At 45.0% G+C, this 16,920-nt stretch overlaps 1 protein-coding gene across 1 annotated transcript in view; it reads left to right on the plus strand.

Moving 5' to 3' along the window:
- Nucleotides 1-16,920, plus strand: part of ABCD3 (ATP binding cassette subfamily D member 3) — a 217,195-nt gene that overhangs the window by 157,866 nt on the left and 42,409 nt on the right. Inside the window, exons 10-16 of the mRNA XM_069231477.1 lie at nucleotides 1,885-1,954; nucleotides 2,621-2,690; nucleotides 4,548-4,645; nucleotides 4,733-4,824; nucleotides 16,339-16,430; nucleotides 16,522-16,594; nucleotides 16,720-16,783. Of these exons, the coding sequence (XP_069087578.1) occupies nucleotides 1,885-1,954; nucleotides 2,621-2,690; nucleotides 4,548-4,645; nucleotides 4,733-4,824; nucleotides 16,339-16,430; nucleotides 16,522-16,594; nucleotides 16,720-16,783 (559 nt within the window). The remainder of the gene's footprint in view (nucleotides 1-1,884; nucleotides 1,955-2,620; nucleotides 2,691-4,547; nucleotides 4,646-4,732; nucleotides 4,825-16,338; nucleotides 16,431-16,521; nucleotides 16,595-16,719; nucleotides 16,784-16,920) is intronic.

Raw genomic sequence — 16,920 nt, forward strand, 5'->3', positions numbered from 1 at the left:
GTATCTTAAGGATTGTATAAACTTCTTAAGTTGAAACAACTGGTATTTTTGCAGTGGGTACATTTTGAATTAAGTTATATTTTCAACTAAAAGTCCCTTTCAGGATCGATCAGCAACAACAGTAGAGGAGTTTGTGGTGTGTGAGTAGAACATAGTGGGTGCCAGCTTAGGCAAATGCTAAGGTATTGTTCCTCTGTATTTTCTCCTGTTTGATGGATTTGCATTGTTCGAGTGAGTAAAGCTGGCCAGTACACCACATATCTGGTGGGCAGCGAATAGGCTTCAGTAAGAGCGGTAAAACCACCATACAACATGTGATGCAGTACACTAGATATTTACCTTACAGGCCCTGGGTACGCTTTTGTACTATGTAGTAATGCCTTATAGACATTTTAAGAATGCCAATCAGGAGATGACCAATATTTTAGGGGTCAGAGCACACAACACAAAATAAATCATGTCCTTCATCTAGTGCGTTAGCTTATGTTTTTAAACCTACAAATCTGACCCCTATGATTTATATAATGCCAGTACTAACAAGGCATCTAAACATTTGTGGAATCAAAGTTCTTATAGAGAATGGTGCTTACAGGCTAAAAAAATGATTTTAAATCTGTTTTCATCAAGCAGTGGGTTCCATGAAGAAGCAGTGTGCCCCAGCCTCTTCGCCTACCGCATTTTGTTGGCACATCTATTGTCATTTAATCCAGTAAAATAAGTCCTATTTATTCAGATAGTGTGCTGTAGTAGGACATGAATTTGTGTGTCAGACTCTCAAACATTAGTGTGGAGTGTACCAGCAGCCCATGTTTAAGCTAGTTAATTTGTTTATCAAGACTTTAGGGCAGTAAACGTTTAGTTTTAATATGGTATCTCCTCTGTTGGCTAGATCTCTTTTTTCACTTACTGGCCTCAATCCCCCAGTCAACTTGACAGAATCCAGAAGAAGATGTCGATTTAAGAGTGGAAAACCTTCTTTAATCTCATGAGCGGAATGTAGTACAGTTAAATAGACTGATTCATTATCGAAAAGTCTGTGTAAAAATGCCTTGATTCTTGTTGCTATCCACAGTACGATAGGGAGGGTATACTGATGGCCAACAAATTTGGTCCTACGCTCTCAGCCTTTAATTTGAAGACTCCCTATTTACACCTTAGCCCTACAATCCTTCTGAAAAGAGGCAAACTATCTACTTGTAGAATCCAACAACCCAATCATTGCCCTCAGCATTTGTAGCCTAATGTAGTGGCCAGGCAACGTGCTACAGTGGCTAGTGAATGTAACATAGTTCTCTCTTTTGCAACACTGGTTAGCTAATAAGGTAGCAATATTTGTATTGTTTTAGAATCCACATATTTTTCATACAAACATATTTGTATTTATGTTGTATTTTTTGAATGGTGGATAACAGTTTAGGTTGTACAAAGTGACCATTTCAAATAGTGCTCCAAAATAAGTAAACATGATTCCTTCATTAGGGCATACTCTAGCAGGAAATGTGTTCAGAACTATGTAGTTTACATTTGAAAGTCAAAATTGGGATACATCCAGTGTGTACAAGTGCTTAAAACATTTTTGTAGTCCTTTTGCCATGCAGTTCTTTTGAAGCCACTTGCATGAAAGCACAGAACACAATCTGAACATTGAGAGGCTTATTCTAATGACCAGCCCCAGATTCCCCGTATCAATAAGATACTGATATCCAGGCATCTGCAGCACGCACACTACTGTTCTGTTGGTACCTGTCAGTATTCTGAGTTTACATTTAAGATAAAATACATGTTACAGAAAGATGAACTATTGTAGCAATTCCAGATAATTTTAAATAATACAGAATTAAAATGGATTCCATTGTTAAATGTTCTCTTTTTTTTATCTTTCAGCGAAGAAATTGCCTTTTATAATGGAAACATGAGAGAGAAACAAACTATTTACAGAGCCTTTCGGAAATTGGTAAGAAAAGAAAATACTGCACCCTGGTGACCGCATCAAATTAAGAAAATAGCCATATTTCTATTTTTAGTATGGAAATTCCATTCTTTGGACTGCAGTGTCAGTGTCATGTATGCTCTGAGTAACCAAACGTTAACAAAACTAAGCAAATGACAGCCTGGTAAACATTTAACCCAGTAGGTTTAAAAATGGCATGCATTCATTATTTTTATGTTACGGAACAAGATTTATTTGCCAAACGTGGTTATCATTTCTTCATATCTTCAGTTAATTTGAAAGAAGAATATTGTACCTATGTTTTTTTGTTCGTTTTGATTGTCATTTGGACTGCAGAATATATATGAAGAACAGGTTGGATACACCCTAGGCTTGAAGAGGGTATATTTGTTGTTGGAACATCTTCACAGGAATGGTACTTGACGTTTTCTACACCAAAAATCACTAGTGAAGATGACATTGCATTTCTACTGTTGCACATTGCTGCATTAAACATCTGTGGTTACAGTCACAAGAGGCGTTGGCAAAGAAATGTGAATGTATGCCATTACCATTCCCAGGCCTCACTCCAGAACGAGTACATTTTGAAAGAATGTTAAAATATTTGCATGGGGATTTGAAGTTTGTGTTTTTGTTATACTTAAATTTACCTTGTATTTGTTCCAACAGGTGGAACATCTCCATAACTTCATTTTCTTCAGGTTCTCCATGGGTTTTGTAGATAACATCATTGCCAAATGTAAGTGTTTTAAATGTTTGCTATAGCATCATGTGATCTCCAATCAAATATCCTAATAAAGAACTCTCACATTTTACTTCTGAATTTAGACAAGGTATTTTTCCATATGGAATAATAATTCATTAAGTAATCTTCAAGCAGGGTCTAAATGACTTCTCTTCCCGAAACTTTCCACATATTGCCCATCCATTTTTCTAAAATATTCAAAGAGTGCCTCGCTGCATTTTATGATTATCCTGCAGTGATTTAGAGGATGGAGTATCGGTGCTATAAGATGCCCGCCTGAGGCACATTGATATCATTCCGATTTATCCAAATTTATAAAAAACAATGTCTTTGCCAAACCACTTTCAGACTAAGTCAGTAGGCCTAACATAGGTAACATCTGTTTTCTGTACCCTGAATTCATCAATCACCCTGAAGAAGGCTGTTGCCAAAAGTTGTGTTAAATAAACCCTGTTTGGCAATATACATCTTTTATTACTATAATATGAACTATAACTATAATATTATTTGTATGTGTGATAATTGTTAATTATTTCTGTTCCTTCCAAATAAGTAGGTGTGAACCACGATATTTTAAGGGTGCAAAAACCTATGATTTGATTGTCTATTTAAATGTCAAAGGTGTACACAGACTGCAGAAAACCAGAATTAAACTAGAATCAAGCATATTCTAATTCTCAGGATACTGGACATGTAAAAAAAAGTCTTCATAGTTCATTTTTATTTGAAATTCTGTGTGGTCATTGTTTTGACTTCGAGGCGTCAGTCTTCAGCTGCACTGACCAATCCATTGCAGATATAGCATAGCCTTTGTGAGCCATGTTCATCAGACAATAGCAACATTGTGACCAAAAGGGAATTTTTAATTGATAGTGAATTTTTGAAATAATTTTAACAAAGAAAAAATATACAGTTGTCAGTGTTAAGAAAGCGGCATTTCTTTGCAAAATAGCCTGCAGCTTGAATTAGTATTTCTCTCCAGTAGTCCAAGCACTCATTTAAATTGTGTTCATCCAGTTGTGGTTTCAAAAGTAGCTTTCTTCTTGCAGTGTCAATGAAGCAGTGCAAATATGATAACGATTTACTCCTACGAAAGTCTTTTAAATTGGTCATTGTCTTTTGCACAATCTTCCAAATAATTAATTTAAAACTTGCTCACCCTTCCCAAGCGAATCTGTACGTTTTACAGAGTGTGGATTACAGAGTTTTATAAGCATACATATTTTCCAGTAACCTAAAAATCATGTAATCATGTGCACAAAACTAGCCTATCCGATCAGCAATACAGTTTGCTGTAGCTCTACCCCTGTTCTGTTGCTGTAGGTTTATATGGAGTCCTAAATACTCTAGTTTGTCGATGGCTTCCTTTTTCAGGTCTTCTGGTTCGTTGTAATTGTCAGATTATTGAATTTCATACCATCCCTCCCATTGAGAGGTCCAAAGACTTAAACTAAAGCATGTTGATTAATCTTGAAGCTTAATGTTCATTTCCTCTAAAGGTGTTACTGGGTTTGAGACAAGAATGGCTGACAGAAATATATCTGGACGTCCCCAATTTTTAAAATATGCCCTTAACTTGCTTTGTGCAATGCCATTGTATGATTCTATGAAGTAGGTTCTACCAATTGGTAAATGCCATTTATCTTAAAAATGTTGATTAAGTGTGTCGGGAAGTGGTTTCATAGAAATGGGATTCTATGGATTTCATTTTCTTTGAAATTGCAACAATTCCCCTGTGTGCAGTCAGTGATGCTCAACCTTTTTTTTCTGAAAGTATACTAACAAGTACTTGACTAATTGATTTGTGCACTACCTCCAAGTGTAACTTTATTTCAAACTAAACTTTTCCAGACCTTGCCACTGTAGTTGGCTACCTGGTTGTAAGCCGTCCATTCTTGAGTCTGACTCACCAACGCCATCTACAGAGTACACATTCAGAGCTTCTGGAGGTATGAAAATATTCATGAAAGTAATTTGATCTACTACGTACAGAAGTGGTTGTGTTCGGTTAGTTATTGTCTTGCTTGTTTCATCAGGATTATTACCAAAGTGGAAGAATGTTACTGAGAATGTCTCAAGCTCTCGGCAGAATAGTCTTGGCAGGGCGTGAAATGACCCGATTGTCTGGGTAAGCTTTGACTCCACAAGCATTTAAATTGTAAGGCCTACATATTCTCTATTGCTTTCATTTGACAAGCATTCTTGTAAATTATATATCATGAAAATGTCTGTTTTGATACTTTCAGTTGCAGAAGAAGACTCGGAAGCAGAACCAATCTGTACACTCTCTGCTTGAGAGAATTTTACAGTTTTATTACTGCTAAAATTACAGCAGATTTGTTGCAGATTTCCCAGATTTGGAGCACGTTTATCCAGCCATGGCTTTAGAGCCAATAGGAGCCACCTTGTGGTTTTTATAGACACATACATATAATTAATAAAGCAGAGTTTGTGCCATTTTAGTTTTTCTCCCCTTGTACTTTCAAAGACTGATCTGCATAGACTTTAATTCATTGTATTTTTACTGTCTTTTTTTCCAACAGCTGGATCTTTATTTCCCCCCATCCTGTGCTTCTTTGCTTCATATGGTTTCTCAGTGCCAGTCTTTTTGTATTCAGTTTAATTGTATTTTGTATCGCTTATTTCGTACATTGACTCCTTTTCTATCCATTTTATGCAGTTGGGAGGTTTAACAGGTGAGATAGGAGATAGGGGGTATATATTATTGGAAGAGCAGATTTTGGGCAGTCATTCTGGAAATTGTAAGTTTGTGGGTTAATAGACTGAACCAATTTAACTTGTGTATCAGCACTTCAAGTGTTTTGTATGAATTTGAGGTGGAGTTGACAGACTCGATTTAATAGCGTTTTCTTGCCAGAAGAGGAAGCTCAGCTCAAAGTAAGAGTGCAGCTATGTGCTGTAGTTTTAATGTCTAGGGTCTTGTAGATCAGGACAAATGATGTGCCTTACAACAACCTCTTCCAGACCACACTCAAAAAGTTTTTTTTGACAACCCACCTGTTTCATATTGCTGTTTTTGAGGTGAATACCATGTTCATGACCTTGAAACCTTTTCACCAAAGTGACCGTAATGTCCATAGACAGTCCCTGCCATGTTTTCTTAAGCCGGTGTCTACTCACATGTAATGTGCTGGGACATCATGGACATTTCGGTTGATTATTTTGCACTTCAACATCTCCATCCCAGAGACAGTTGAAGTGGACTAAGTAATTGCACACAAAAGAAAGTTTGCTTTCTGGTTCAGTCAAAAAATAGCTAACGCCCCAGAGCTTCTTGATCATTCTTCCGTATGTGCTTTCCTTTGAATGCACTTTTGGATTGCCTGCCAGAGACCTTCCTGGTCATGTTTCCTCCTCTCATGTCATAGGACCTGATTTAGAGAAGTGCAGGCATATACTTTGTTGCTGCATTATGGTGCTTATTTGGGTTGTTGCTAACTCTGTAAAAGTATCCTTAGGAATGATTCTGAACCATGGTGACCATTGAATCTACCCAAGCATATGGGGTATGAGGAAGTCTAGGGAGGGTAAACAGACAACACCCTTGATCGACTAGAACACTAAACAATTTACAAAGTGGTACATAGACTCTTTCGTATTATTAATAGCTCTCCATCATCCCTGCCAACCTCAATAATTATTTGGCTCTCTGTTTTAGTTTATTAAACATTTTAATCATGTAGGTAACTAAGTAAAATGTCACAGGGACACATCATACTCCAACTCTGGGTTATGGTGAGGAAGGGGAGGGGTCGCTGGGCACTTTAGAATACCAGCTCCAAGACTCCATGGACTGGCGGGCTGACCTGAGTGAAGCCAGTGGACTGGATACATGCCCAGATACTGGCATGCTCTCTCCCCATACTGTGACTACCGAGAAGGGTGCTTCATATTCTGTGGTGTTGAGGAGGGCAGTTGAGGTCCTGGATCTTGAACTGCTATCGGTGGCAGTCAGGACTAACCACCTGAAAGAGATGCTTCAGCCTAGGGCTTCATCCTCTGAACCCTGCTCCCCTTTAATGAAGCACTTACGGATGTCCTTCTGGGTGCTTGGTCCAGTCCCAGCACAGGGGCTCCTGTGAACGGGACTATTGCCCGCCACCATTGCCCTGCACTGGGTGACGTAGGTTTCCTGACACAAAATCCTATCCCTGAGATCTTGGTTATCCAAGCCTCCACTTCCTAGGGCGCGTTTCCTTCCGCACCCCCTGATAGGGAATCTGAGAGGCTGGGCACACTTGGGAAGATGTTTTCTTTCGCCAGCCTGGCATTGCTTTCCGTGAACACAGCGTGCCTATTGGGCTGTTATTACCACTTGCTGTTAGACACAGTTGCGCAAGTGCTGCATCAGGTCCTGGAGGAGACCCGGGCTGTACTTTCCCAAGCAGTTGCTGATGGGAGAGATGCAGCAAAGTTCACGATTCGATGTAGACTGGACACAACTGACTCACTGAGCAGAGTGGTTGCATCAACAGTGACCCTTAGGCAACATGTCTGGTTGAGGAAGTCTGACTTTTCAGGGAATGTCCAAGCTAACCTTCTGGACTTGCCCTTTGATAGCGCCTGTCTCTTCAGAGAAAAAGCAAACTTTGCGCTAGAATGCTTTAAGGATTCCTGTGCTACAGGCAGGTCCTTAGACCTCGTGGTGGCCCCTCGTCCACCTCAGTCTGTTTTTTTGCCCCTTTTGTGGTTACAGAGAGGATGCCCAACCACGGCCGTGCATGCTGCCCAGCGTCTGCATAGCTGGGGATGTGGGATCCACCATCCTTGTGGATCAGGCAGCTAGCAGTCTTGCCAGTCCACTGCAAACCCCCTCCCACCCCAGCTGCCTCTAAACCAGTCGGAGGCAGGATCTGCCATCACCTGCTCTGCTGGGAGTCCGTCACGTCAGACCGTGGGGTTCTGCAGATAGTCTGAAGGGGTTACTCCCTTCCCTTTGAGACTACCACTCTATCTATGCCACCCTCCTAAGTTCGAATGTCGTAGGATCATTTGGCTCTTCTCCGACAGGAAGTTATGGCTCTCTTGAGGAAGGGAGCCATATAGAGGGTCCCTGTGCCAAAAGTAGGTCGTGGTTGGTTGTGCCTGCTACTTTCTGGTGCCCAAAAATAGACAAGGACTTCTGCCCTATGCTATTCCTCCAGTCCTTCAATCTCTTTCACAGGAAGTAAAAGTTCAAAATGCTGGCTATTGAAGGCGGGCTCACCCCAGGCTGTTGTCTCCCACCTCCAGACTACAGCGAACTTCCTGCATTTGCTGGGGTTCATTATAAACGTGCAGAAGTCACACCTGACTCCCTCTCAGATGCTCACTTTTATAAGAGCTGTTCTGGACATAGTGCAGTTTTGGGCTTATCTTCCAGAGCGGCGAGTCCAGGATATTCAGGCTATGATACTGATGTTTCAGCTTCTATCTTGGATTTCAGTGAGAACGACTCTATGGCTGCTGGGCCTCAAGGCCTCCTGCATCATGCTAGTGACTCATGCCAGATGGCATATGCAGGCTCTGTAGTTGTACCTGAAGTCCCAGTGGGCGCAGCATCAGGGGTATCTCCCCAACATGGTCTAGATCTCGGAGGGAACTGTGTGAGATCTGCAGTGGTGGCTAACGAACCGCAATTGGGACAGAGGCAGATCCCTCTGCCTTCCCCAACCAGATCTGACAGTAGTGACGAATGTGTCACTCCTGGGATGGGATGGCCACCTGGGAGAGGCGGAGATCAGAGACTTCTGATGGATACAACTACCTGTGGATTCCTCACCTAATGAATACTCCCATGGCGCCAGCATTCAACGGAAATCTTCTTACTAGTCTCTGCACGTCGACGAGGACGTCACTCTAGCCCACGCGACGCCGTCTGACGTCATACAGGCAATAAGAGGTCCTCGACGACGTGCGGACGTCAGTTCCCTTTTTTTCCGTGCATTCGAAACGGTTATCTTCGAGGGAGCAACTGTTACTTTTGTGGTTACAGTGTATTTTTGCTGCGTAGTCTTTCGCTGTGGTAATAATGTCGCAGAGAAAGTCTGGACTCAAGCCTTGTCGTGAGTGTGGAGGCAAGATGTCGGTGACGGATCCTCATTCCGATTGCCTTTGGTGTTTGAGCTCCGACCACGACGTCTCGACTTGTGATTCATGCCAGCACATGAATCCAAAGGCCCTCAAGGAACGTGAGGCGAAGCTGTTTATGGCGAAATCGAAGGAGAAGCATCACAAGAAGTCTTCTTCTCCAAGACATCGGCGTCATCGAGACTCCCGGCGCCGTAGAGAATCTCGGCGTCATTCGAAGGAGACTCGTTCCAGGTCTTCGGATCGGCGCCGAAGGACATGGAAGATCAGTCCCACGGTTACGCCGCATCCTTCGACGCCGTTGCCCTCTCCGGCGTCTCCAACTTCACCTGGACAGGCGTCGGTGATTGAGGTATTGGAGCCTCAGGTGTTTTCTCCGGCGTTGCAGACGTCGAGGCCGGCGTCGCCTCCGAGACAGGCACCCCAGTATCCGGCTTTTCCCACCCCTGGAGACGATAGTTCCGCATTCTTGAAGGCGATGTATGCCATCTTCCAACAGATGGCTCCAGGGGGTGCTCCGGCTGGGCCTTTGGCCTTTTCATTGGGTGATCCTGCGCCTCTTCGGCCGGCACCCTTTATGCCCTTTCTCCCTTTTGGGAACGTGGGCTCGGCGCCAGTGTCGGCGCCAGTGGCCGCTCCGGTGGCTTCAGAAGGATTGGCCCCGGGGATTTCCATCCCGTCGACGTCGGGATTTCGGCCTGTGACTCCGGTGGGTCCATCTGCTTCAGCTGCTCTTTCGTCGGCGCCGAAGTTACCTGTGGCGCCGGACGCGGCGTTGGTGGCTTCTGAAGATCGGCGCCGATCTTCGACTTCGGCGGAGGCATTGTCAACTCCGCGTATTGAACAACGACTTTATTCGAGGAGACGTGCTCTCCGTGTATTAGAGGAGCAGGAGTACCAACGAGCCCTGGAGGAAGGAGAGCTAGAGGACTCGGGTGATGGGCTGCGTGGTCTGGAGTCGGCCAGTGGGCTGGACACTTCCCCTGAGTGGGATCTTTCGTCCCCGGGAGAATACACTGAGGAGGCTGCTTCCTTTCATGCAGTGGTACGGAAGGCAGCTAGTTTTTTGGACCTGCCTTTGCCGGTGGTGGAGGCTAAACAAAACCTTTTAACAGAGGTGCTATATCCGGCCTCAGCTGCGGCGGAGCCTCTTTTGCCATTTAATGACGCTCTGCTGGATCCGGTGTTAGAGGTGTGGAAGAGGCCGGCATCTTCCCCAGCAGTTCACAGAGCCATGGCCAGGAGGTATCGCGCGGCTCCGACTGACCCTGGTTTTCTATCTAGACACCCTACGCCGGAGAGCTTGGTGGTGCAGGCCTCCTGTTCATCCAAGTCAGCGCCTGGTACTTTCCCGACGGTGCCTGGGGACAGAGATTCTAAGAAACTAGAGGCGCAGTCCAAGAAGATTTTTTCGTCCTGCAGTCTGGCGTTAAAAGCCACCAATGCAACCTGTATCCTGGGGAGGTATATTCATGCTCTGATGGATGACATTTCCTCATCATTTACAGAGCTTCCCCAGGGTCTTTTGGATCTTGTTTCAAATGCCCAGGCTGCTGCGACCCAGATTATCCAGACGGGACTGGATACCACCGACTCGGTAGCCAGAGCAATGGGCACAACTGTGGTGGCAAGGAGACAGGCCTGGCTCCGTAACTCGGGCTTTTCTGCGGATGTACAGTCCACATTGTTGGATCTCCCGTTTGATGGGGACAAACTGTTTGGAGCCAAGGCTGATTCGGCCTTGGAACGTTTTAAGGAAAGCAGGGCCACGGCTAAGTCGTTAGGGCTCCAAGCTCCTTCTTCCACGGCCTCTTCCAGATTTTTCAGGAGGTTTCGTGGATTTGGGCGTGGCTCTTCCTCCTCTTCCTTTCGGGGAAGATATCAGCAACCTCCCTCTTCCCATCCCTATAGATCTTTTAGGGGGAGAGGTAGGGTCCGCACCAGAGGAGCCTCTCAGCAGCACTCTGCCTCTTCCTCATCCTCTGGCGGGGTGCAGCAGGGGAAGCAGCCTTAGGCTTCCACCATTTCCCACTCACTCCTCTCCTGTAGGGGGAAGATTACAGCATTTTCTCACCAAATGGAAGACTGTTACAACGGACACTTGGGTTCTCAGTATTGTGGGAAAAGGCTACACCCTTCCCTTTCGGGAGTTCCCGCCCCTCATCCCGCCCCGTCCTTCTTATTGTTCAGAAGAACACCTCCTGTTGCTAGAACAGGAGGTACAAGCCCTCCTTTCAAAGGGCGCGGTGGAGTTGGTCCCAGAGCAGGAAAGGGGTCGAGGATGTTACTCAAGGTATTTCCTGATTCCCAAGAAGGATGGTCGTTTGAGACCAATCCTGGACCTGAGGATCTTGAATTGGTTCCTCAAGCAGGAAAAGTTCAAGATGCTGACCCTAGCACAGGTGCTCTTGGCGTTGAACAAGGAAGACTGGATGGTGTCTGTCGACTTGCAGGATGCTTACTTTCATATCCCGATACTCAAGTCACACAGGAAGTATCTCCGTTTAGTGGTGGGATCGCAGCACTATCAGTTTGCGGTCCTTCCGTTTGGTCTTACTTCAGCACCTCGAGTCTTCACGAAGGTGATGTCGGTGGTTGCGGCAGAGCTCAGAAGGAAGGGGATAGCAGTATTCCCTTACTTGGACGACTGGTTGATCAAAGCCAAGTCCCCGGAGCTTGTGTCGCATCATCTGCAGTCAACAACCCAGTTGTTGTTCGACCTGGGTTTTTCGGTGAACGAGCCCAAATCTCACCTAGAGCCCTCTCAGCGCCTCCTGTTCATAGGGGCAGTACTGGATACAACATTGGGTCGGGCCTTTCCTCCGCCTCAGCGGATTCAAGATATTCAGGATTTGGTTCCAATGTTTCGAAATGGAGCGGTAGTTCCAGTCCTCAAGGTCCTTCGTCTGCTCGGTCTGTTTGCCTCCTGCATTCTGTTGGTCACGCATGCTCGCTGGCACATGAGGGCTCTTCAGTGGTGCCTCCGAAGGCAGTGGTCTCAACACAAAGGGGATCTAGAGAGTACTGTCAAGATCTCCAGAGATGCTGCTGTGGATTTGAAGTGGTGGATTGCAAGCAACAATCTTTCACAAGGAAAGCCGTTCCAGCAGTCGCCACCAGTGGCCACAGTCATAACGGATGCTTCCACTCTAGGGTGGGGAGCTCATCTGGGGGATCTGGAGATCAAAGGTCTTTGGTCTCCAGAGGAACAGATGTTTCACATCAATCTGTTAGAGTTACGGGCTGTACGTCTGGCTCTCAAGGCCTTCCTCCCTTCCCTTCGTGGTCAGTCGGTACAGGTCCTAACGGACAATACTACCACGATGTGGTACATAAACAAGCAGGGAGGAGTGGGGTCGTACCTTCTCTGCAGAGAAGCTCTTCGACTATGGTCCTGGGCAAAGGACCATCAGATTTGCTTGATAGCAAACCATTTGGCCGGAGTCTTGAACGTGCGTGCGGACAGTCTCAGTCGCCATTTCTCGGCAGACCACGAGTGGCGTCTCCATCCAGATCAAATCCGTTTAATCTTCCAGAGGTGGGGGTTTCCTCGGGTAGATCTGTTTGCCACTCGAGAGAACGCGCATTGTCCGTTATTCTGCAGCCTCCAGTATCCGATGCAGGGAGCGTTGGGGGACGCGTTTCAAATAACCTGGTGTGGCCAGTTGCTTTACGCGTTTCCTCCCATACCCTCGATTCCTCGAGTATTGAGGAAGATTCGCCAGGACTGGGCTCTAGTCATCCTAATAGCTCCGGATTGGCCAAGGAGGGTATGGTACTCCGACCTTCTCCAACTCTCAATGTGCCCTCCGCTCCGTCTCCCTTTCAGGGCAGACCTCCTCTCGCAGTCGCAGGGGCAGGTTCTACACCCCAACCTCCAGAGTCTGCACCTACATGCCTGGAGATTGAACAGGGCAACCTGAGTTCCTTCTCTCTCCCACCTGAGGTAGTGGATGTTATATTAGCGGCCAGGCGACACTCCACTAAATCTATCTACGCTAATAGATGGTCTAAATTTGTTGCGTGGTGTGGAGAGAGGCAGATTGATCCTTTGGATGCTCATCTATCGGACGTTTTGTCTTTTGCTCTGTCTCTAGCGCAGAAAGGTTGTGCAGTGGCTACCATTAAGGGTTATTTATCGGCCTTGTCAGCCTTCATATGTCTTCCAGACCAACCATCTTTATTTAAATCCCCTATTGTTATCAGATTCTTGAAAGGTCTTCTAAATAAATATCCTCCAAAGCCATTCGTTATGCCGCAATGGGATTTGTCCTTGGTCCTGACTTTCCTTATGGGGTCCCCTTTTGAACCTATGCATTCTTGCCCCTTAAGGTATTTGGTTTTAAAAACAGTCTTCCTGATAGCTATAACATCAGCAAGGAGAGTGAGTGAGTTGCAGGCCTTATCAGTAAAGCCCCCTTATACAACTTTTTATGGGGATAAGGTGGTGTTGAGGACAAAGGCTGCTTTCCTCCCGAAGGTTGTTTCACCCTTCCATTTGGCTCAGGTAATTACTTTGTCCACGTTCTATCCTCCGCCTCATCCTTCCAAAGAGGAAGAAAGACTGCACCGTCTGGACCCAAAGAGGGCGTTGAGCTTCTTTATTGATAGAACAAAGGATTTCAGGCTGGAGGATCAGCTGTTTATTGGATACGTGGGCAAGAGGAGAGGAAAGGCAGTCCACAAGAGAACACTATCCAGGTGGGTTGTTCTTTGCATTAAAATATGTTACTCTTTGGCAAAGAAGGATCCTCCTGAGGGCATTAGAGCTCATTCCACCAGAGCTAAGTCGGCCACTTCGGCCTTGGCCAGAGGTGTTCCTGTGGTCGACATCTGCAAGGCCGCAACTTGGTCGTCCCTTCACACTTTTGCAAAACATTACTGTTTGGATTCTGAGGTTAGAAGGGACGGCCATTTTGCACGGTCAGTGCTGCAGGATTTCTTGGTTTGACCATTTAGGCACCCACCGCCAGGCGTGGTACTGCTTTGGGACTCTATTCATTAGGTGAGGAATCCACAGGTAGTTGTATCCATCAGAAGAACGAGTTACTTACCTTCGGTAACGACTTTTCTGGTGGATACATTAGCTACCTGTGGATTCCTCACGGTCCCACCCGCCTCCCCGTTGCCTTTCTGGTCTTACCAAGTAATCCTTGAGTGCGCTCCTCTTGGTCTTCGAGGGTGCAATAGATGTTGTGTATAATATATTTATATATGTATATATGTATATATCTTTGTGTATATACTTGATGTGTATATATATTTTAAAAAGAGAGAGTTATATATATATATAAAAAAGATTTACAGTTATTCATGCAATGTTGTGTATTTTTACAATGTAATGGGATGTTGCCTTGCTCTTTCATTGCATTGCCTGGTTGTTCTCATGCACGTAAAAAATGATTGGTACTGACGTCCGCACGTCGTCGAGGACCTCTTATTGCCTGTATGACGTCAGACGGCGTCGCGTGGGCTAGAGTGACGTCCTCGTCGACGTGCAGAGACTAGTAAGAAGATTTCCGTCGAATGCTGGCGCCATGGGAGTATTCATTAGGTGAGGAATCCACAGGTAGCTAATGTATCCACCAGAAAAGTCGTTACCGAAGGTAAGTAACTCGTTCGTCTGGTCTTCAGCAGAGTCCCAGCTCCACATCAACCTGTTGTCCATGGACAACACCACCACCATGTGGAACTGCAACAATCAGGGCGGAGTGGGGTCTTGGACTCTTTGTCATGAAACTGTACGCTTCTGGACGTGGCTGGAACATCAGGGCATTTTCCTTATGGTTTAACATCTAGTGGGCTCTCTGAATGTTGGAGCAGACTTACTCCGTCGACAATGCTTAGTCTATCATGAATGGCCTCTCCATCCAGAGGTGGCACAAGGTCTCTTTCAGGAATGGGAAGAGACTTGGTTAGATCTCTTGGCCACCGCAGAGAACGCGCAATGTCAGCAGTATTGCGCATTGGAGTTTTCAAAGTGGCAATCGCTCAGCGACGCTCTACCCCCACCCCCCATACCAGTTCTGCTTAGAGTACTCAAGAAGATCAAGAATGACTGAGCCTAAGTAATCCTTGTGGCACTGGATAGGGCACAGAGAGTCTGATATCCTGAGCTATTGAACATGGCCATCGAACCTCCCATTAGACTGCCTCTTCAGGAGGATCTTATGTCGCAGCAACAGGGTTGGGTTCTCCCCCGGACCTGTCCAGTCTCCGCCTTCTTGCCTGGAGATTGAGCGGCGGCAGTTGACCACTTTTGACCTTCCACCCGAAATCTATAATGTTATCATGACAGCCAGACGTCCCACCACCAAAACTGTATATGCCTGTCGGAAGAAATTTGCGGCATGGTGCACAGATAAGTCTGTTGACCCATTCCCGCCCCCCTTTCTGCCCCTCTTTCTGAGGGTCTCTTGTTTATACTTTCTTTAGCCCAGCAGGGCCTGCTCTGGGCACTTTCAAAGGTTACTTGTCTGCTATCTCCGCGTCTTTGAGGTTGCCTGATCAAACTTTGTTTAAGTCTCCAAATAGGTTCCTTTAAGGCCTTACTCAAATGTTTCCTCCATCCCCATTCAATATGCCCTAGTGGGATTTGAATTTGGTTCTGATATTCCTAATGCATGCTCAATTTGAACCTCTCCACAACTGTCCACTTTAACTTCTCACCTTGAAGATAGCCTTCCTTGTGGCCATTACATATGTCCGCCCACAGGTTAAGTGAGCTGTGACCACTGCGTTAGCATGCTGAGGTCCAGTTCTTGACATGTTTCAGGCGGCAGCGTACCAAACACTACTTCCTGGGCAGTTGGGCTAGTAGGGATGGGTACTTTCCCTTTCATTCTTGCAGGACTTTGTAGTATGATATTTGTTCGCAGACCCACTTACATCCAGGGATGGTATTGCTTGGGTACCTATTCAAAAGGTAAGGAATCTGCAACTAGAAGCCTCTGACAGATGAACAAGTTACTTACCTTCGGTAATGCCTTGTCTGGTAGAGACCTATTCTCGTTGCAGATTCCTTACTGACCCACCCATCTTCACCGCTCTGCGGACTGATCTCTAGTGATAGGTACTTTCTTTCAGGGCCTTAGTTTTGATGCACCAGTTGTCTTCATGGCTCTGCACTATGGCATGGAAAGCTGTTTAAAAAAAAAATATATATGTAAGCGTGCTGGGGTGGCACCTATATAGGACCTGCGTCGTCATATCTTTTGCGCACGAAGCCGATGACGGACGTGGAGCTGATCAATGCCACCTAACGGCACGCAGGGGTACTGCTCAAGAAAAATCTCCAGATTCCAACTGATGCCTGGGGAAATTCAAATGTTACGGAATCTTCAATTAGAACATGCCTCTACCAGATAAGGCGTTACTGAAGCTAAGTAACTTTTTCGCCTACATTGTGCCAAGTTATTGATAAAGTCCCTATTGGAGATGGACTTTGCTACCATACAGAAGCTTCAGTAACTTTTATTCTTCCATGTTATGTTAGGATAAGTTGTGTGACTTATTATTTCACATAACATCCAATATTTTGCTTTGTTTTTAGATTCACTGCTCGGATTACAGAGCTGATGCAAGTTCTGAAGGATTTAAATCGGGGCAAATACGAACGCACCATGGTTTCTCAACAGGACAAAGGCAATTACAGCGCTTGCCCTTTATTAACCTTATTTTGGCATACTTTGGGTTATATCACCTGTCCTACAGCAGTTTTCTTTTCAAATTTCAGAAAAAGAAGGAATCCAGGACATTCCAATCATTCTTGGAACTGGACAAGTCATCAACGCCGACCACATTATTAAGTATGAGAAGAAAACAATGTTACATTGTGAATACATTTAGAAAGCTCAAAAATGGAGCACATTTTTTTAAAGGATATTTGCGTCTGGTTTAAAAATTAAATCGTATGTCTTTCTTTTACATCCAGGTTCGATCATGTGCCACTAGCAACACCAAATGGTGACGTTTTGATAAGAGATCTTAATTTTGAGGTATGTTCGATCTCTGTTTCTCAAAATGTGATTTAAATCAAAAGTAGGGAATCGATCCGAAAATGGAGTATAATTAATCTTTTGCAACATTGTCACACACTGTTCAATGAGAATATTTAAATAATACTGTCTTTTTT

Source organism: Pleurodeles waltl, chromosome 4_2, assembly GCF_031143425.1.
Source record: "Pleurodeles waltl isolate 20211129_DDA chromosome 4_2, aPleWal1.hap1.20221129, whole genome shotgun sequence".
In the NCBI taxonomy this organism is placed as follows: domain Eukaryota; kingdom Metazoa; phylum Chordata; class Amphibia; order Caudata; family Salamandridae; genus Pleurodeles; species Pleurodeles waltl.